The sequence below is a fragment of the Falco peregrinus genome, chromosome 19, assembly GCF_023634155.1.
Source record: "Falco peregrinus isolate bFalPer1 chromosome 19, bFalPer1.pri, whole genome shotgun sequence".
Taxonomy (NCBI): Eukaryota; Metazoa; Chordata; class Aves; order Falconiformes; family Falconidae; genus Falco; species Falco peregrinus.
Window position 1 is genome coordinate 2,227,360 of NC_073740.1, and position 20,350 is coordinate 2,247,709.

At 58.9% G+C, this 20,350-nt stretch overlaps 1 protein-coding gene across 3 annotated transcripts in view; it reads right to left on the reverse strand.

Moving 5' to 3' along the window:
* The window catches only part of SARNP (SAP domain containing ribonucleoprotein), a gene marked incomplete at its 5' end in the record, with an annotated part of 32,285 nt that extends 12,604 nt beyond the window's left edge, over positions 1 to 19,681 (reverse strand). For all 3 annotated transcript variants that reach the window (XM_055792012.1, XM_055792011.1, XM_055792013.1), the window contains 8 exon segments: positions 9,911 to 9,979; positions 11,359 to 11,384; positions 11,927 to 11,955; positions 12,556 to 12,629; positions 15,331 to 15,382; positions 17,405 to 17,472; positions 18,404 to 18,450; positions 19,582 to 19,681. In XM_055792012.1, coding sequence (XP_055647987.1) covers positions 9,911 to 9,979; positions 11,359 to 11,384; positions 11,927 to 11,955; positions 12,556 to 12,629; positions 15,331 to 15,382; positions 17,405 to 17,472; positions 18,404 to 18,450; positions 19,582 to 19,681 — 465 coding nt within the window.
* Positions 19,682 to 20,350: the final 669 nt, after the last annotated feature.

Sequence of the window (20,350 nt, forward strand, 5' to 3'; positions counted from 1 at the left end):
AGCTTGGGGAAAGGTGTATTAACCCAGGGAAAAAGTATATTCCACTAAATTACCCGTGGAATTAAGATGTTCCACCCAAACGTTATTTTAAGACCGGGTTTTTCAAGAAGCTTCTTTTGGCCCTGCGGGATGAGCCTACGACAGCACATTAACGTGTCTGCAACTAAAACATCAGAAAAAGTAAACCCGCGCGTTCCGACAGAGCCAGGGCGGGGAGACACCCAGCCACGCAGCCCCTCGCAGCCCGGGAGGAAAAGGGATGGATGTGGTCCTGGATCTACATCCGAGGGTCTCTAAGCCCCCCAAAGTGCAGCATCCCCCATCACCACAGCATCCCAGTCCAGGAGGAAAAGGGATGGATATGGTCCTGGATTTACATCTGAGGGTCTCTAAGCCCCCCCACCCCTGAGCACAGCATCCCCCATCACCCAGTCCAGGAGGAAAAGGGATGGATGTGGTCCTGGATCTACATCCGAGGGTCTCTAAGCCCCCCCACCCCCGAGCACAGCATCCCCCATCACCCAGTCCAGGAGGAAAAGGGATGGATGTGGTCCTGGATCTACATCCGAGGGTCTCTAAGCCCCCCCACCCCCGAGCACAGCATCCCCCATCACCCAGTCCAGGAGGAAAAGGGATGGATGTGGTCCTGGATCTACATCTGAGGGTCTCTAAGCCCCCCAGAGTGCAGCATCCCCCAACCCCGCACCCATCAGTGCCCTGAAGGACCTTCCAGAAGGCACCGAGGTGGGAAAGCTCAGCTCTGCCAGCCGAATCGGCGCGGGTTTTCTGCACAAGCCAAGCCTTCCATCGCCAGGTCAGCGAGACCAGGAAAACTTTCGAGGGGCTGAAGACCACAGACCACTTGCTTTCACAGAGAATTTTTTTCCTAACAACCCTGCAAAGTCGTCGGCACCGCGGGCATGACCGCAGGGAGGGAGCTCAGGGTCCCCCCTCAACCGCCACAGCCCGGAGACTCTGCGCAATGTCACCGCAGAGTCCTCCAAGACCGAAAGCTGCTTAAATTATCTTAATTATACGAATTAAATGGAAGGGACTGGATGCTCGGGAGAACCACGCCAGGTCTAATTCACCTGCAGGCATCCCACTGCACGTGCAGCCCCCCGTGCTTTGCCCGGGGAAGGGCTTTGGGGGCTGTTTTTACTTTTGTCTTTTGTGGTGAAGAGGGGTTAAGGGGGAAACCTGACTTTGTTTCTCCTGCGGATGCTCTGGGATGCCGGGAGCGGAGGCCCTGGGATGCCGGGAGCTGCCGTTCTCCCCCTGCCAGCTCCTCCAAATTCCTGCAGCCAAATGGTTCAAGAGCCCCTGAATGGGACATAATGACATCATTGATTGAATCATAATAGAGGGGGAAAGGGGGGGTGGGGAAAAGATGTATTTGTGTTACAGACAAAAGCCAAGTTCTGTTTCACAGCGGGGACCAATGAAGAACCAGATGACTGGGCAGAGGGAGGTCAGAGAGTGTCCCCGTCCCCCCGGCATTGTCCCTTGTCCCCCCAGGAGTGAGCCCGGAGCGAGCCCTTCACCACTCCCCAAAGGTTTGCCGGGGGCTCCGGCTCAATGTGTGACCAGGAGCCCCCCTGACCCCGCGCCGCACTCGCCTCATTCATTTTTCACATGACATCGTGGGTGCCAGCGGGCGCACGGGGCTGGGGGGGGGGGTGGGGGGGGGCGGGGAGAGGGATGATGGTCCACACCAAAGCGCTTGGGGAGCCGGTGGCATCGCAGCCCTTGGCCACGTCGGCGCTGGGTGGTTGTTTCTTCCACCAGAGGTTTTTTTTTTAACTTTGGGGTGAGCACGTAGCCGCGGTTTGGGGAGCGGGGCAGCCCGGCAGTGGACTCTCCAAGTCCTTCTGCAGGGCAGCGGGGCGCCAAGCCGGTATTTCAACGGCAAACAAAGCGCCGGGTGTCTTCAAGTGCTGTATTTTCACCCTGCCTTGAGAAAACATCACATGATACACGCTGACACGATAACGAAAGCCGCAGCCTTATCAGCGGTGGAAGGGCGGACCATGCTCTCACGTGCCCGACCGCAGGTTTCCAGTACAAAGGGGACAAGGACACAACGTATGTAGAGCAGCCAAGCTCCGGGCACCTTTTCCACCATCCTGAGGTGGGCACAGGGGCTGCAGCCCCCTCCCCACCCTGAGAGTGAGGGTCTGCACAGCATGCCCCTCCGCTCCGTCCTACAGCCCGAACCCCCCCCGGCTGGGTCATTCACACCCCAAATTCCCACGGCACCGAATCCGCCGTCACTTAAGCACCGACGCGGAGCTTGGACCAGACCCGAGCCCCTACAAGCCCCCGGGGATGCGCAAAGTCACAAGAGCCAGAATGGAAAACTCGAGAAGGCTCCGGTAGGTGAGGAGCAAACTCCCCAGCAGAGCATGTGCAAGAGGGATGGGGGACCCTGCCTCAAGTGGGGGTAACGGAAGGCTCCGGGGGGGTCGGGAAGAGCCCAGTGACGGTGACAGCGGCTCATAGATGTGGCAGCCGGCACAACGGGAGAAAACAACGGGAGAAACACACAGGGCAGCCCTGTGACCCTGACACCTACTCGCTGCCATCGCGAGACCCGCGTCATCCCAGAGGTGGAGGAACCTGGTGGCAACACAAGAGCGTGGGCAGCTGTAACAGCAGGAGGGAGGAAAATGATTTTGGATCATTTGGAAAAAAAACACCGGAGGGGAGGGAACACCAGCAGCTGAGAGCACAGGTGACCGAGGGTCCCAGCACAGGCGCTGCCGAAGGGACGCTTCGAGACGCCGGCTCTCCAGCCCCCGGCACGGCTGAACTTGAACCCCTTCTGCCACCACCGACTTTTGGGGGAGCGAAGGAAAAGCCCCGGCACCTCCACCGAGGCGGCGGGACGGGTTTCCCGGCAGCCCGCGCCGTTACGTGCCTGCAAGCCCACGGACAACCCGAACCCGGGAAATCACGCTCCCACCTGAGCAGCGTAACCTGTAGTTTGCTACAACACACCCGAGGCTCCTCGTGTCCCCCCACCCCGTCCAGCACGACCCCCCAGCTCTACATCTCATTAACGTCACTATTTCCTATTAGCGCAACTCATTTAAAGGAACCAAGGGGGAAATGTTTAGAAGAGGGACGAGCATCGTGCCGTGAAACCAGCGGAGAGACCGAGGAGCCGGGAAACTCGAGCGTATTTTAAGACCTGCCTAGTCCAAAAAAAGGGCAAGGACCCCTCGGGAGGTGCCACTGTCCAACGCTCGTGTTTCAAATCCATTGTTACCCTCCGGCATGGGAACCAGCCAGGCTCTGGCTGTCGGCTCCGTGGGCACACACCGCCCCCGGCTCCCTCAGGCTCCAGCATGGTTTCTGCTCCCAGTAGCAAACCCAGATTCCTTTTCCCCACATTCCAGCCTAGAGTTATTTGCAAGAGAAGAGGCTGGTTAAGCAAAACTTGTTATTTGTCTTCTAAGAAATGCAAAAACTGAATTTCCTGGCATGATCCCATTGGGTGCCAGCTGGATCACTGGGGATCGGGACTGGAAACCACAAATCCAGCCCTCTTCCCACAGGAGACTGTTGCGTTGCCCTTGACCGGAGCGCATGGGGCCAGCGCCGACCACGCTGTGCTCCTCACGGGGCCACGGCTTTGTCTTCAATGAAAAACCACAAAAGGGAAAAAAAACCTGGAGGTTTGCGAAACCTTTACATTTCCCTTGTAACCTCAGGTCTCACTTTCCCCAGGGACGCAGCCCCACCAAGGTCCGGGCTCGTCTCCAAGCCACGTGCTGGGACACGGGCTCTGCCGAGGGCTCCATTCCCGTGTCTCCGTGCCACGAAGCCGCTGCTCTGCCCTGCGCCCCATAGCCGAGGCCAGAGCCGGGGCCGGTGCTGAGCACGCCCCATAGCCTGGGCCAGAGCCAGGGCCGGTGCTGAGCGCGCCCCATAGCCTGGGCCAGAGCCGGGGCCGGTGCTGAGCGTGCCCCATGGTCGGGGCCAGAGCCGGGGCCGGTGCTGAGCGTGCCCCAGAGCCGGGGCCAGAGCCGGGGCCGGTGCTGAGCGCGCCCCAGAGCCGGGGCCAGAGCCGGGGCCAGTGCTGAGCGCGCCCCATAGCCTGGGCCAGAGCCGGGGCCGGTGCTGAGCTCACCCCATAGCCTGGCTCAGAGCCAGGACCGGTGCTGAGCGCGCCCCATAGCCCGGCTCAGGGCCGGGACCGGTGCTGAGCTCACCCCATAGCTGGGGCTGGTGCTGAGCTCACCCCGTAGCCCAGCTCAGAGCCAGGACCGGTGCTGAGCGCGCCCCATAGCCCGGCTCAGGGCCGGGACCGGTGCTGAGCGCGCCCCATAGCCCGGCTCAGGGCCGGGACCGGTGCTGAGCGCGCCCCATAGCCCGGCTCAGGGCCGGGACCGGTGCTGAGCGCGCCCCATAGCCGGGGCCGGTGCTGAGCGTGCCCCATAGCCGGGGCCAGAGCCGGGGCCGGTGCTGAGCTCGCCCCAGAGCCCGGCTCAGAGCCGGGACCGGTGCTGAGCTCACCCCATAGCTGGGGCTGGTGCTGAGCTCGCCCCATAGCCTGGCTCAGAGCCGGGACCGGTGCTGAGCTCGCCCCATAGCTGGGGCTGGTGCTGAGCTCGCCCCATAGCCCGTGGGTGCCGCCCGTGCCGGCGATGCCGGTGACACAAACCCCTTCCCCAAGCGCCCCGGGAGGGGGCAGGGGCGGCGGGGGCCTCGCGCTCAGCACCCTTGTGTGAAAAGGGCCGCGAGCGCCAGCGCTATTCTTCACCTTGTCACTTCCCATTATCCCAACGCCATGGGGCCGCATTCAGCCGCTCCGCTTGGAAAAGTGACGTGGGGGAAGGTGGCGGCGAGGGGACGGAAAAATACCTTCCTGGGGGATTAGTGGTGGGTTTCCATAAATCCTCCTGGCTGGAAGCTCTCCAGCCTTCACCTGTAAAAACCTTGAGGCTGGAGCCCCCCAACCCGCTCCTCCCGCCCCCCCCCCCCCCCCCCCCCCGAGCTGGGGTCTCCCTCCGGAGACCAAAACCAGGCACGAAACCCCCCCTCCGAGCCACCTCCCACAGCAGGTAGCCCAGGGCTAGCGGGGACCCAGCGCCTGCGGGAGCCCCAGCCCCGCATCTCGCCGGCTTCGCCGCTGCGTGACGGCGGATCGGGATTTTCCAGCTTTATCCTGGCACAACCAGGCGGGTCCGGCTGCCACCTCCTACCCGACCTAATTCCTACTTTTTTTGCAGGATCCTAAACATTTTCTGCAACGCTTAAAAACATGAAGGGTGTTGGAGAGGGCTTTGCTTTCCACTTCACTGCCCGAAACGATAATTTTCATCTTCTCCCTCTGCAAATCCAGCTGGTTTGTTACCGCCAGCCCAGAAAATCCTTTAAAAATTACCTAAAGCAGCTTTTTTTTACCTAAAGACACAAAGATTTAAAAGCAGAACGCCACGGGGACATTGTAGGCACGGGGAAAGAAATCCTCAGCCTGCAGAAGCACCGTCAAGTTCATCGTGTGCTCTGTCACGACGTACCGGCCCCTCCGCATCCGCTATACCCTGTGCCACCGCAAAGCTGCTCTGAGGGAGGAAAAACTTTTCCCTGATGGATTTTGGAAGAGCCAAGTGGCTCCATGGACCCAACCAAGAAGCTGAGCTTGCACGCGGGTCCCCAGAGCGGGACGGGTCCCCAGAGCGGGACGGGTCCCCAGAGCGGGACGGGTCCCCAGAGCGGGACGGGTCCCCAGAGCGGGACGGGTCCCCAGAGCGGGACGAGCCATTGGCTCCTCAGGATAAATACGACCCCACTATGGATTTACAGTGCGGTGACGACGCATCCCTGAGCGTTCCTATATCTATATTCCGAGCACAACGCGCAGCAGGAGGAAGATGGGGAGACAGGGATGAAGATGAAGGACGCAGGGAGAGAAGGGGGTGGGTTACAACCCGGAGGAGATGTTCTCCTCCATTCCACCGAGGCGGAGTGGGGGTAGAAAGCAGCGAGGGCAGCAACGGAAAGGCACGAAGCTGACACCAGCCAAAGTTTGGGAAGCAAATCCTAGCCGGGGAGGGGGGGCACGTGCCCTCGCCGACGAGGCGGGAGAGGCAGCTCTCGTGACAGCAAAAGGCGTTTCGCGACGACAAACCGCCGACGGCACTTCTCAAACCCGCAAGCATGTGCCACCGCGCGTGACACCGCTCGCTAAAGGAACGAGCCTCGTCCACGAATCCCTTTTTCCTTTTCCTCTGCCAACTTCTCCCCGCGCGCCCCCCCCCCCCCCCCCAGCTATTCCACCACCACCCTTCGCTTCCTTGGTGGTTAATAGCTTCTCATCCGGGGCTGGCAGGGGGTGTTTTGGAAAAAATTGCGGGGCAGAAAAATTATCCAGGAAAAGGATTCCTCCTCAGCACGTTATTATAAGCTTGCTGGAAGCCAAACAATTAAGGCAATTGTTTTCTCTCTCTCATTTAGCTGTTTTGTACACACACAGACTTTCTGCTGGTCCACTGACCCCTGCTCTCCTCCACCACCACACGCACGTCACGCAGCCAGCGGGCCGGCTCTGGCCAGCTGATCTCTTATCGCCTCCACCTAAACCCCATTCTCATTAACTGGAATTAAACCAGCGTTCATCTAGAATCACGACTGACGGCCGAATTAAAAAAATTAACTCTTCCCAAGCGGGAGAGCCAGCACCTTTGGCTCGAGGGGATGCTTCAGCATCCCGGGATGCTCGGGGTCCTCAAGGTGTCCTACGGTGACGATGCTCTAGCTGTAAAATGGAAGATTTGCCACCAGGGCAAAATAAAAAAATAATAATAAAAAAAATGAAGTTATTCAAGGCGACACGCGGTTTGAGAGCCTCTCAATGGACACGGCAGCTTCCCCCTGCCCGCCGAAGTTGCCAAGGTGGCGGTAGAACGGGGAGGCCAGACACGCAGACGGAGCTTTGCGGCAAAAAAAATCCTTTGTTTCACCCCCCCCCCCCTGCCCCCCGCTCAGAGGAACGTGGCGGGGAGAAGTGAGGTCCGAGCGGGGACTCCCACCTGGGAGCCGAGTCACTTCACCCCTCTGCTCCCAACCTCGGAACGGCCGAGGGTTAATCAGCTAATTGTTCATAAGGCAGTTGGAGACCTCCGCGTTAAAGACGAGCTCTAAAAGCCAATTATTTTCGTCAGCTGTTCGGAGGGGGAAAGGTATTTGATAATGGAAGACAAAGGTGGCAAACGGAGCTTTTCTGTTATCCCAAGGGCTCTCGCTGTCCATTTGGTGCCAAGGTTTTCCCAGCGGGACACCTCCAAGGCTATTTGGGATGGATAAAGAGCCAACCACCCCCTCGGAGAAACGCTGCAACCCTGCACACATAAAACCCGCGGCTCAACATCCTCCCCCGGGGAGCGGAGGGCTCGGAGCCTTCCAGGGAGCAGCTGCTATAGAGAGGGAACATTTACAAGCTGGGGGTGGGGGGGGGGTGGGGGGGTTAAGTACAACTAACAGGAGTCAAGGGATAGTAGCCTTAGGTCAGCCAGCGTGTGCTTTAACAGGAGGCCTCGGAGGGGAGAGTCGGCGCTACGGGGAAGATAAACCGCTTGCTTGATTTATTTTAAAAATTAATTTGATGGCTCCGTGCTGCCTTGAGACAAATGAGCACCTGCCTCTCCTGCTCCAGCGCGGCGACCAAGCGCTCGGGTCGCCTGCTCCGCTCCTGGGGTCTCGCCTTCCCTCTCGGGCAGAGAGGAAAAGGATTTTAAACTTGAAAGATTTCTACCCCAGAGGGCTAACGGAGGGGGAAGCAGGGGGGGTTCAAAGCTACAGATGAGTTCACAGCCACTAACGCAGCTCTGCATTTGCTCCCTGCTCACAGCAGGTCTGAAATCCCCCTTAGCTACAATTCTCCCCCCCCCCCACTTCACGGCCCTACCCCTCCCCAAAGCAATTTGAATAGGAAATGAAGTGTGGCTCCGCCGAGACAATGCTTTATTGTAAAGTTTTTGCTGCGACCCACGGTATAAAAACCTGCCAAGACACATGTAAACATTCGCCACCGCCAGGCTCCTCCGTAATGAAAAGCTATAAAGAACACCCAGGTGGGAAGCACAATACTACCAGCTAATTAAAGTCACCAATAATATTCCTCCCAGGAATGCCAGAGTGTGTTCCGCTCAGTGGGAGAAGCCACTTCTTAAGCCCATGAACTCGGGCTTCCTGGTGGAGCAAACAACAAAAAAAAAAAAAAACACCACACCAAAAAAACCCCAACAATAAAAAAAAAAAAAAAAAAAAAGACACGGTGCAGCCAGGCACCGCTCCGGCACAAAGCCCAGTGTTGGGCGACCCAGCAGCAGCAAGAGCTGGCCCGGCCACCAATTCCTGACCTTGGGCAAGTCATTTTTATCCCCTTCTGGTAGGTCTCCATCTGTATAAGGAGGGGAGCAGCTGGCTCCTCTGCAGTGAACAGCGCGGGGAGATGGGACCTGGGGGTTTGGGGGTTTTGGCACGTTCCTTCCAAAATCCCAGCTTTATCTGGCTGCAGCCACACAACCCTGCCCGGGGAAGGCCACGGCCATAAACATTGTTGACAAGGCATATATTCTTCCTGAAAAATGGGAGCTCCTAGTGACAGGGTTAATGATGTTTGAGCAGCCTCTCACCCTGAGCTCCACATATCCCAGCTTTAATGGACTGGCCTCCTTCCCCCACCCCCAAAGGGACCCGAGAGGGAAGTGGGGGGGAACAGCGACCTCCAATGCCAGATATTTTCTACATCAGTGAATTCCCAGGGCCGGCGGAATAAAGCAGAACGCTCCGACGGGGAGAAATAGGCAGCAAAAAAGGTCAAATCCATCCCCCCCCCCCCCCCCCCCCCCCCGAAGAGGAGAGGGGTTTATTTCACGGGGATGGAGAGAAGCCGAACGTCCCCCGGCTCCCACCCTTCTCCGCGGCGAGGAGGGGTCTCCATGCCAACATTATCCAGCTGTTCCAGCTGGACAATTCTTTTTCATTCCCTGCTCTTTCCCAGCGGTGCTGCAGCACCGGCTTCGCTAAAGCCCGGAGGAGGAAAAGGCTGTTTTTGTTTGGGAAGCGCGCAGGATGCTGCGCTAATCTCGGGGTATATATTTATCCTTTCTTCCATTTTTCTCCAAATCGTCTTCCCCGGATCACATTTAGGCAAGGGATCACCGTGCTATTAAGTACAGGTTTACCTCCAAGCAACCCCCGGGGGCTCAGCACCCTTCCAGGCGGACACAGCACCCACCCCACTGACATGCCGTCGGCACGACCCCAGCTCCACCGCGGCCGAGCCCCCGCCCCATTGCAAGGTACGAGGACCAGGAGAAGGGTTTTACGCTTTGTGTACATTGCTCCCCTGGAAAAATAAAGAGCTTTAAGACCAAATCCATCCCCTACAAAGCTCGTCTCATTTGTACTTCAAAGAATTCTTTCCTACCGGGAGCTCTGGATGCCCTTCTCTTCGGAAAGCTCATTACCTTGGGCTTTACAGACTTGGCTCCTACCCCAAAACAGAAATGTGCGCGAGTCAAAGTGCCCCCGAAAGCAAACCGAGCACGCAGCGGCATCCCTCCCCAGGTTACAGTTTGGAGGAAAACCCCTTAAAAATTCACCTCCTCCATCCAGCAGACGTAACTCTCACCTAACCCCCACCAGAGTGGCCCACACAAAACCAAACAGAAGGGAAGATGAAGGGAACGGTGTTGACCAGACGCCCTCGGGGCTCACGCCGCTGCTAATAACGAGATGTAAACTGGAGCAATGGGCTAAGCTGGGGGGGCAAAGCGTGGGCTGGGGGGGGAGGGGCGTGTGCAAAGAGCAGGGCCAGGGGCTGGGGGGGTCACAAAAAGCACGGCCTGGGCAGGGGGGGCACAAAAAGCACAGCCTGGAGGCCAAGGCACCTTACCTTTTTGGAGAGCGAGGAGACATTCAACCCAAATCTTTGAGCCCTTTCCTTTAATTTATCCATGTTTACCTACAAAGAGATAGGAAACAATTTAATTTTTATTTTTTATTTTTTTTATTAAAAAAAAAAAAACCACCCCCAAGCACTCAAGCTGCAGGGATAAAGATAAAGCCGCCTTCCCGGCCAAAGGCTCCCGGAGCAAAGGGTGCACAGCGATGGGCCGGGGCACTGCCGGCATCCCTGCGGGTGGCAGGATGGATCCCAGCATCCCAAGGGATCTGCCAGGATCTGCCAGCCTGTCCCTGCACTTCCTCACACCCAGCAAAGGATGAACACCCCAGGTGCTGCTCCCCTTCCCGCAGCAGCAGCCGGTTCCCAGTACCCCTCCTGTACTGGTCCGCTCCACACAACGGAAAACAAACACCAAACCTGCCTCTGCCCCGAAAAATTAATCACTACTACCCCACTACCACAGGTTTAAGAAGCCATCGCTGCACCCTCAGCCTTCCAAAACCATCGGGTCAGCTCCCCGGCCCCAGCAGCTTCCCAGTATGTTGCCCAGCCTGGCCAGTTCCCCGGAGATACCAGTCACGCTGCGGTGCTTACCTCCCACCAGCACCTTCAGGATGAGCCTCCCGCAGGAGTAGCTCCGAGGAGGAAACCCTGGTGCTTTTTGGCACCCCCCGGTGCCACTGGGCACCCCCCAGTGCCCTCAAGCACCCCCCCGGGGCTGCTGGGCACCCCCCCCGGGCCCTCGGGGCCGCTGGGCACCCCCCCCTCCGGGCCCTCGAGCACCCCTCGGGGCCGCTGGGCACCCCCCCTCCGGGCCCTCGAGCACCCCTCGGGGCCGCTGGGCACCCCCCCTCCGGGCCCTCGAGCACCCCTCGGGGCCGCTGGGCACCCCCCCCCGGGCCCTCGAGCACCCCTCGGGGCCGCTGGGCACCCCCCCGCTGCTGCTGGGCACCCCTCGCCTCGGCTTAACCCCATCCCACTCATCCTCAACCAAACGTGCCAACACCAATCCGGCTGCTCGGGGCAAGAGCCCTCAGCTCTGCCTCCTCCTTACACCTGGAGTTGGACGAGCAAAGCAGCGTCGGCTCTTAAAAGCAAGAGTAATTTACTACAGGTCATTCGTCGTTTCCATTCCTGAAGCGTAAAATTGAAGCATCTCAAAACGAAAGCAGAGAATGGCAATCGGGCTTATGAAAAAATAAAATTAAATATCCATCTTTGCTCCTTTTAGCGTTTCATTCTAAAATCGGAGCCGGGCGCCGCAGAGGGATGGGAACCCACACCACCCAGGGGGGCCATGCCATCCACCCTGGCTCCGCAGACATTGCTCCTGAACAACTCAGAGTTTACTCCCCCCGCCAGGAACCTCTTCCTACCGATTGCAACGTGTTCCGAGCCCAACCAGCAGTAACTCAAAGACAAGAAGCATTTCTTACCGTGGGTTTGCTGTCTGCAGAGAGGCCTGAAACGAGAAGGTGAGAAAAAGAAAGCCCAGTTAGAGAACAAACATCAGGAGCAGGATTTTTTTGGATGAGGGGGCACAGCACAGCCCCCCTACCCCCTAACGAAGAACCCCTGGCACATTTCCCCCAGCTTCTACCTCTGCTCTCTACAGAACGAGTCTCCCTGTTTCTTTTTTGCCTTCAAATCTGCTTCCCCACCCACAAAACCGCTGCCATCCCACCTCGCTGAGCATTTTAGGAAGCCGAGGGATGTTTGGCACATGCTGGAGACCGCAGGAAAACCTGGCCAGCCATGCTTAGGAGCAAGAAATTCTGGGAAAAGCATCTGGAATACCAAGGGAACACAAGGAAAAAAATGCCTTTTCCTCCCCTGATTTTACAATTCCCGCTCCAGGCTCCTGGGAGCAGGCAGGAAAAGGAACAAGAGTGAAAACAAAGGTAGTCCCACCTGCAGTATTATTCCCGCCCCCCCCCCCCCCCGGAATAATTAAATATTTGCAACGAGGTCACTCCGTAGATGGGTTCTGCTTCACCTCCTCACCTTTAGTCGAAACTGTGGCCAAACCAAACCTGCCAAAAGCAAACGGAGCTCAGTCAGAGGCCAGGTCAACCAGCCCTCGGCGCTTCGAGGCCGATGGGTGAATTTTTCCTTGCAATATTTTTCAGGAGCGTACTTGAGCAAAACCCGTTTGGGGCTGAGGTGAATTGGAACGCGCTGTTACTGGCTGATGGAATTTTATTCTGCAGAATTCACCGATTCCCCATTTTCTACAAAAAACCAACCTCCACCTCCAGGATCACCGGCAATTTTCCCCGCTTTTGCTGTCCGGGATAACCCCAAACCCCCCCCAGAATCCCACCGCTGCTCCAGCCCGTGGAAGCAGCAGGCCACACCAAGCACCCCGCACCCAGACGCGGCCCCCATGTGCCATGGGGGGCTCCTACCCCACCAGGAGCGCTGCCTCTCTGCAGCCCCTCCAAGCCCACCCACCCACCGCTGTCTGCTCAAGCCGGAGGCAACCCCCACCCCCTGCCAGGCTCCTCTGTGGTGGCATCATCCCCCCAGTGCCACGTTCGCCTCACACCAACACAACCTGCCACCCACAGCGTGTCTGGAGAGGTTTTTCTCCCACCCCCTGAGCAAGAGAAGGCTCCAAAGCGCGGACTCACCGAGCTGCCCGTGCCGCCTTCTTGCTCTCCAGGCTCACGGGCACGTTGAAGCGCTCAGCCCTCTTCTGCATTCGCTGGAGGAGGAAGAGAAAACAAGCAATTGAGGAAGAGCAAGGATGGGAAGGGTGCAGAAAGGAGGTTCTGCAGGTGGGGGGAAGGCACAAGACCCCAACACGCAGCGGGCTGAGGCTCCAGCGTGCCCACCGGCAGCCTTGGGGGGGATGGTGGTCTTTCCCCCCCACCCACCCACAGGTGAAGACCAAGAAGCCACCCCGCAGGCTCCAGGATGTCTGCTTGACCAAAAGGTGCTCCCACGGTGCTGAGAAACACCGGCCTAATTAAAAAAAAAAACCCAAAAAACCACTAATTAAAAAAAAAATTAAAAAAAAGGCACACCGTGATTCCGCGGCTCAGGGAATCCGCTCCTAGGAAGGGAACTGGAGGGGGGAGGTGACAGAGGTGACTGTTTTAAGCTGACACCAGGCTGGAGGGCTGCACCCCTCGCCCAGGGAAGCCCTTGAGCCAGAGGGAACGGAGGATCAGAGGGAGCAGCCCCGATTTCCCACCCGGAGGCAGGGAGCGAGCGGCAGGCACGGCCAGCATCGGCTGGGCTGCGAGAGGCAAACGAGATTTCCTTTTCTCCCCCCCCCCCTGCCAAAAGCAAAAGGCCAAAGAAATACGCTAGAAGAAGGGGATGGTGTGTGTGTGTTTGTGTGTTGTTTTTTAGAGAATTTATTCGGCACAAGCCTTTTCACGAGAGGCCAACGCTATTCACGCTGCTGGCTCAGCACCGCATGCAGGATTTGCCGTCAGCGGCACGATTCAAGATGAAATTCAGCTACATCGAAAGGGCTGGAGGCACGGAAAAAGCTCGGAAACATCGGAAGCGCGAGGGTTTGCACCTACGAGTATTAAATCCCCCTTAAAAGCTTAAGGGAAATATTTCAGGTTTTATCATTACACAAGAGCCCAAAAATGCGTCTTGGTGTTTTAAAGGTTAGAGAAACAAATACGGCTGTAATGGAAACATTTCTTTTCGCCAAAAGCGCAGTGAGGAGCGTAATAAATATCTGCATCAAAACAGAAGTGTTTGGAAAAGATGGATGGGGAACAGCACTCCTAACCGGGGCAGGGCTGAGGGAACTTCTACTCAGCTGAGTAGAAACAATAAAGACCCACAAAACGTTACCGTTGGGGTCAAAGGATATATTCCTCCTTCCTTGTGACGCTTTGAAGAAGATCCAAGAGAAATACCTGCCGAGGCAGCTCCTGGCAGGGCTCTCGGCTCCAGGCCGACCTCAGAGCACCGGCTCCAGTGCCCACCCAAAGGTGGCTGCTGGGGTGGAGGGGTGGTCTGCGCCTTTACACCCCCCCAGACTCAATTAACCCACAGCAAAGGGCTGGATTTCAGGCTGTGTTCCGTTTTCTCCGGTGGTACAGATGCTAGAAATACAGATGAGTTCAAAAAACGAGGAGGCAAATTTGCCTCCTCGTTTTTTGAACTCATCTGTATTTCTAGCATCTGTAAAGCCTCCAGCGGGCCATTACGTATATTCCAGGGGAAAACGATCCCCTTCCATCTTGAAAAAAACACCTGCAACATAATTTTGCCAAGCCCCGATTCACACTCAAGTCAAAAAAAAACACCCTGAAAAAGTAGATTTGCAGCGAACGGCTCTGGCAAAATTCGGGAGAAAAAACAAAAGGGCAACTTCAGCCAGTTCGTTTAACGAGCTGGACCCAGCGACGGCCAAACGGCGGCCCCAAATCACGGGGGGCTTTAGCAACACACCCCCAGCTCCCGTGTTTCTCCTCATTACTCCCTCACCGAGCTCATAATCCTCCGCTTGCGCCATCACCCTGGTTGCTGTGGAAATGATCGTGTCCCAAACAGGAGATTAAAACTCGAAAGTGGTGGCGAACAGCGGGGAGACTCATGTTTTCACAGTGGTTTCTTTCTTAGGGAACACGAGGGAAAAAAAAACCAAAAAAGAAAAAAAAAAAACTAAAAAGGGGGGGATTAAAGTCCCACAATCAGATTCCTGAAACTCCAAAGTTTCGCCAAGTCTTCCCAAAGGAATCTGGGCTTCTAAGTGTGTTTGGTTTTAAATAAACCCAGCAAACCTAAGGGAAAAATTTAGGGAAGATAAAGACGAGGCGATCCGTTAGCTCCTACCAGTTCCTCCCCAACCGATTACTCCCTGAAGCGGACCCTTCACCAAGTTTTGTAGTTTTACAAGCGATCGGGATGACAAATCCCACAGGATAGGGACGAGCCACAGCCTGGTGAACTCCGCAGAGGAATTTTTCCCGTTTCCAACAGCAGGAAACACAACTGGACGACAGAGAGGCGGCTGGAGTCCAGGAGTCCACCAGCTTTTATCACGCCGAGCGGAGGACGCTACGTCCACCCTCGCGGGGCGACGGAACGACTGGGCTCGGCGTTGGAGATACGGAGGCAGGGCCAGCAGTGGGGTGGGGGTGGCAAGCGGCACGTGGCCAGCGGTGAGGGAAAGGGGCGTTAGCACGACGATCCGAGAGCAACGTTCCCAAAGATGTAGGAACCTGACCCTGCCAGGTCACTCTACAGCCAGCAACGGGTCGGTAAGATAAAAATCAAGGAAAAAATCAAGCGGGGAAAAAAAAAAAAATCAAGGAAAAAAAAAAAAAATCAAGCAGGTTTTACAATGGAAACGCTGAGACCGCCCCAGCGACGGAATGAAGTGGCTAAGGAAGCTGACACCTCGGAGGGCCACGCAGCAGAAGGAACCTTACCTCCATCTGCGATATTTCCGACGTTATCTTCACTACCTTCTTTTCCGTAATCCTGGGGGCGTTGGGAAAGAGAGAAATGGGTCAGGACAGCTCCCGCTCGTTTCCCCGGGGGAGAGGGGCTGGGGTTCCCCTCCCGGCCACCCGTCCCCAGCACCGTGGCCACCACCTTGACCGAGGGTCTGGTTTTCCCAGGAGAGCGGCCACAAGCCGGTGTCCCCCCCCCTCGGAGGGGGGTATCGGTGCTAAAGCGAAACCTGTGGAATTTTGAAACCCCAATCTGGGGCGTCTTAGGGGTGGGAAATGCGCAACCCAGGGAAGGCGCAGCCACGGGTTCTGCCCGCCAGCGCAACTCCCAAATTTTTTTTCGATGGGAAGCAAGCTGGGAAGGGTGGGAGAACGCCCCACGCTCTCACCCGTTCTCTAACCAGAAAATTCTGGTTAATTATTCACTCTAACCCGACTAATGAACTGCGTTTAAGGGAAGAGAAACGCTCCGCGATTTTAGCAGGGCACTGCAGCCCAAAAGGACGTTACGGCAAGAGGCCGCGGAGCTACATCTGTGCAACCTCCAGGTTACACCTGGTGTAAAGCTACACCAACAACCCCCCTGCCCGTCTTCAGGCTCTTAACGCTAACATCCAACTCTTGTTAGAAGCCCAAAGCCTCAACTGCGAGCCCCGCGGAGCTTTATTCCTTTATGGCCCTCAAATACAAAGGATTGTTCTGTTCTAGTTCATGGGACAGCCCCGGGTGACTTTTCCCCCCCCTCCCCTCCAGTTAGCACCAGTACCCCCCGAGCCCAGGCTCCATTTCAAACACACACTTCCCAAACAATGTGCAGCTGACAAACAAGGGGGACCGGTCAGGAGAGGGAAAAAAAAAAAAAAGACTGAACAAAAATATAATGGAGTGGGCGTGCTGCAAAGTTTATGCTCCGAAAACAGAGCTCGGGGAGGGAGGCGGGGGGGGAACAAAAGAGGAAGAAACAAAGTTGGGAAGTTCCCAGGCTAAATGGAATGGCATCCTCCTCCTCCTCCAAACAACTCCCATAAAACAGTGGGTCACAGCCAGCCTCGTTAAGGTCTCCCGTTTAGAAAAACGCGCCGCTTTTGTTGCACATTCCCGGACAGGTTTCTCATTTGATGCCCTGAAAGGCAGTAATGGTTTAATGGCATCTGCACAGGAAGCAATTCTGCCCGGGGACCTGGACCCCCATCCCCTGCCCCCCCCCACCCCCCGCCCCGCTCGGTGGGCGCAGGACGCCCCCCTCCTGCTCACACACCACCTCGGGTGCGGTGGCCACACGGCCAGGGCTCAATTCCAGCTTGCCCTGGGGCTAGCCACAGCCCCGGAGAGCCCCGGCCCCAGCCCCAGGGCTAGCCACAGCCCCAGAGCCCCCCGGCCACAGCCCCGGGGCTAGCCACAGCCCCAGAGCCCCCCCTTCCCTCCCCAGCCCCAGGACTAGCCACAGCCCTGGAGTCCCCTGGCCCCAGCCTGGGTGCCCCCCAGCCACAGCCCTGGGGCTAGCCACAGCCACCAGAGCCCCCCGTCACAGCCCCGGAGCCCCACCCCCAGTCACAGCCCCCGGGGCTAGCCCCAGCCCCGGAGACCCCCCTCCCCCGGTCACAGCCCCGGAGACCCCCCACCCTCCCCGGTCACAGCCCTAGGGCTAGCCACAGCCCGGGAGCCCCCCAGCCACAGCCCCGGGGCTAGCCACAGCCCCGGAGCCCCCTGGCCCCAGCCCCGGGACTAGCCACAGCCCCGGAGCCCCCTGGCCCCAGCCCCGGGACTAGCCACAGCCCCGGAGCCCCCCAGCCACAGCGCCCCCCCGGCCCCAGCCCCGGAGCCCCCCCGGCCACAGCCCCGGAGCCCCCCCGCCCCGGGAGCCCCCAGCAGAGGGTGGCCACACAGGGAGACCACCCACCGCCCAGGGCTAAGGCGAGGGTTGCAATCCTGCTCCCACCTGCGACCCCCCTCTCAGCCCCAAACTCCAAAACGGGGCCGGACAAAGGTTATCGCCGCCAGCCCTCGCGCCCCGCGGGTTCGCTGGGTTCTACTCAGAAAAGATAGTTACACATCGGGCGATTTTACAGGAGGCTCTTCTACTTTGGCAGGCAGCTCCACCGGCTTCTGCTCTTCTTCCTGCAAGGAGTTGAGAGGAGATCAGATAATTAACGCTCCGGCCAGCTGAGCAAGAGAACACACACCACGGCCGGGAAAACCTCAAGTCTTTTGGGGTCTCGCTGTGGCCTCACACCTGTAATTCACCCCGATATATCTCAACATTTCTGCATTCCATGTCTACCTCGGCCCCGCAAGGCAGGGGCTGCGGCAAGGAGCGGTACCGCACGCTCACAGCCTGAGCCTGGCAGGGTTGGAAGAACGAGCGGTTACGGACACCGGCTCTCCGTTTGTTTTTTCCAGCACATAACCCCTTACCAAAAAATCCAGGCTTTGCAAGGCTGAGGGAATAACTCGAGGGGAAACACCCTCCACCCACGAGCAGAGCCACCGAAGGACACCAGAAACCGCGCAGCACCCAGCGTCCACCTGCTGAGACCCGTCTCCCTTCTCCCCAAACACTTTTTGCCAAACCGGGGCAAAATTTTCCACGTCCTCTGCCCACCTTGCCAAGCAGCAAAGAGCCTGACAGCTGGAACACTCCGTTTCTGCTGCAGGTGGGATCTCCTCACCTCCCTCCGAACAAACTCTCCCGCACCTGGCAACATTTTCTTAAATATCCTTTCTTAAAAAACGCTCCAGCCGTGTTCGCTCTTCAGTTTGTAGCAAAACACGGAGCGACGCGGCGTGAATCCTCGGACGGAACGACCCCCGCACCAAGATCACACGTTCTGCCACACCCCCCCCCACCACGCGCCTGCAGGCTCACGGGGGTCACACCGTGCCTTTGGCACAAAAAGGAGCAGGATTAGACCCAGCAGGGAGTGACAACGGCGCTTTACACCAGAGGCAGCCCCAAGTGCAGTCTCGTTCCTCAGGCACAGACCACCAGGCAAAGCAGAAGCCCCCACGCAGACCACCAGCGGGACAGCCGGCCCAGAAGATGACCTACCTCTATTTCCTCTCCCAGGACATCTTCTTCGTTTGCTTCTTCTTCAGCTGGAGGAGAAAACAGAGCAAATCGCAGCAGTAAGTTACTGCAGGAACGCCTCCCGCTTCCAAATAAACCCTACGGTAAGAATTTTCCCTGGGAAAGCGGGAAGTGACAGCAAAGCTCGCGGAGCAGGGCTCGACGGCTTCACCCAGGAGCTGCACAGGGACAGAGCTGGCTCGCCCCGGTGAACCCCTGCGCCTGCCGCGCCGGCACCCACCGTGCCCCATCCGGGTGCCAACCCCCCACGCCCACAACGCCACGACACCCACCGTGCTCCTCCAGGTCCCAACCTCCAGGCCAGCACCCACCACGCTCCTCCAGGTCCCAACCCCCTGCGCCCACTGCGCCGGCACCCACCGTGCTCCTCCAGATCCCAACCCCAGCACCCACCGCGCTCCTCCAGGTCCTAACCCCCGCGCCCACCACCCCAGCACCCACCTCGCTCCTCCGGGTCCCAACCCTAGCACCCACCACGCTCCTCTGGGTCCCAACCTCGGCGCCGGCACCCACCGTGCTCCTCCCACAGTACCAACCCCTGCATCAGCACCCACCCGCGCTCCTCCCAGAACCAACCCCCACACCGGCACCCACCGTGCTTCCCCTGTGCCGGCACCCACCGTGCTCCTCCGGGTCCCAACCCCCCATTGCCCACCACACCAGCACCCACTGTGCTCCTCCTGCAGCACCAACCCTCACTGCAGCATCCACCATGCTCCTCCAGGTCCCAACCCCTGCGCCCACCACCCCCACACCCACCGTGCTCCTCCAGGTCTCAACCCCCGTGCCCACCACCCCCGCACCCACCACCCCAGCACCCACCGTGCTCCTCCAGGTCTCAACCCCCCGTGCCCACCACCCCCCGCACCCACCACCCCAGCACCCACCGTGCTCCTCCAGGTCTCAACCCCCGTGCCCACCACCCCCGCACCCACCACCCCAGCACCCACCGTGCTCCTCCAGGTCCCAGCCCCCGTGCCCACCACCCCCGCACCCACCACCCCTGCACCCACCGTGCTCCTCCAGGTCCCAGCCCCCGTGCCCACCACCCCCGCACCCACCACCCCTGCACCCACCGTGCTCCTCCAGGTCCCAGCCCCCGTGCCCACCACCCCTGCGCCCACCACCCCAGCACCCACCGTGCTCCTCCAGGTACGCCTGCAGCCTGTTGATCAGGTCCTGCTTGTTGCCTTTGGCTTCCAGGCCACGTGCCAGACACTCCTGCTTCAGCTCCGCCAGCTGCGCCGGGAAAGAAAAGGCCACTCAGCACGTGCGGAAACACACCAAGAAAACAAACATTTTTGAAAAAATTTTTTACAAATAGCTATATAAGGGAAGGCAGTTTGGGTTGTTTTTTTTTTTTGTGGGGGGGGGGGGGGGGGGGGGGGGGGGGGGGGGGGCGGCGGTACGAAGGCTGGCCAGCCATGACACAGGGCTTCACCGGCAGGAGCCTATTCCCCACAAGCTGGGGACCCCCATGTCCATCCCCCCCCACAGCGGGGGGGTGCCCCCGTGTCCCCCTGCACCATGGCATAGGGACCGGGGTCCGTCCCCCCACGGCAGGGGGGGCCCCGTGTGTCCATCCCCCCCACGCCGGGGAAGGCTAGGGGGGAGGCGCCGCGTGTCCGTTCCCCACGCCGGGGGGCCCACAGGCCGGGCCCGCCGCCTCCCCACGACCGAGGCCTGCCGGCGGCCACCCCCCGATGGGCAGCCCCTGGGGGGGCCGATACGGAGCAGGGGAGCAGGTACGGAGCGTCCCCCCGCAAGACGGGGGACCCCCCCGTGACGCCCCCCAGCCCGGGGCGGGGGGACCGGGCCGCGAGGCCTCCAGGGGCTCGGGTGGCGGCAGCTGCTGCCCCCGCCCAGGGCCAGGAGGGAGCCCGGAGTCCCCGGACCGGGCCAGGCCAG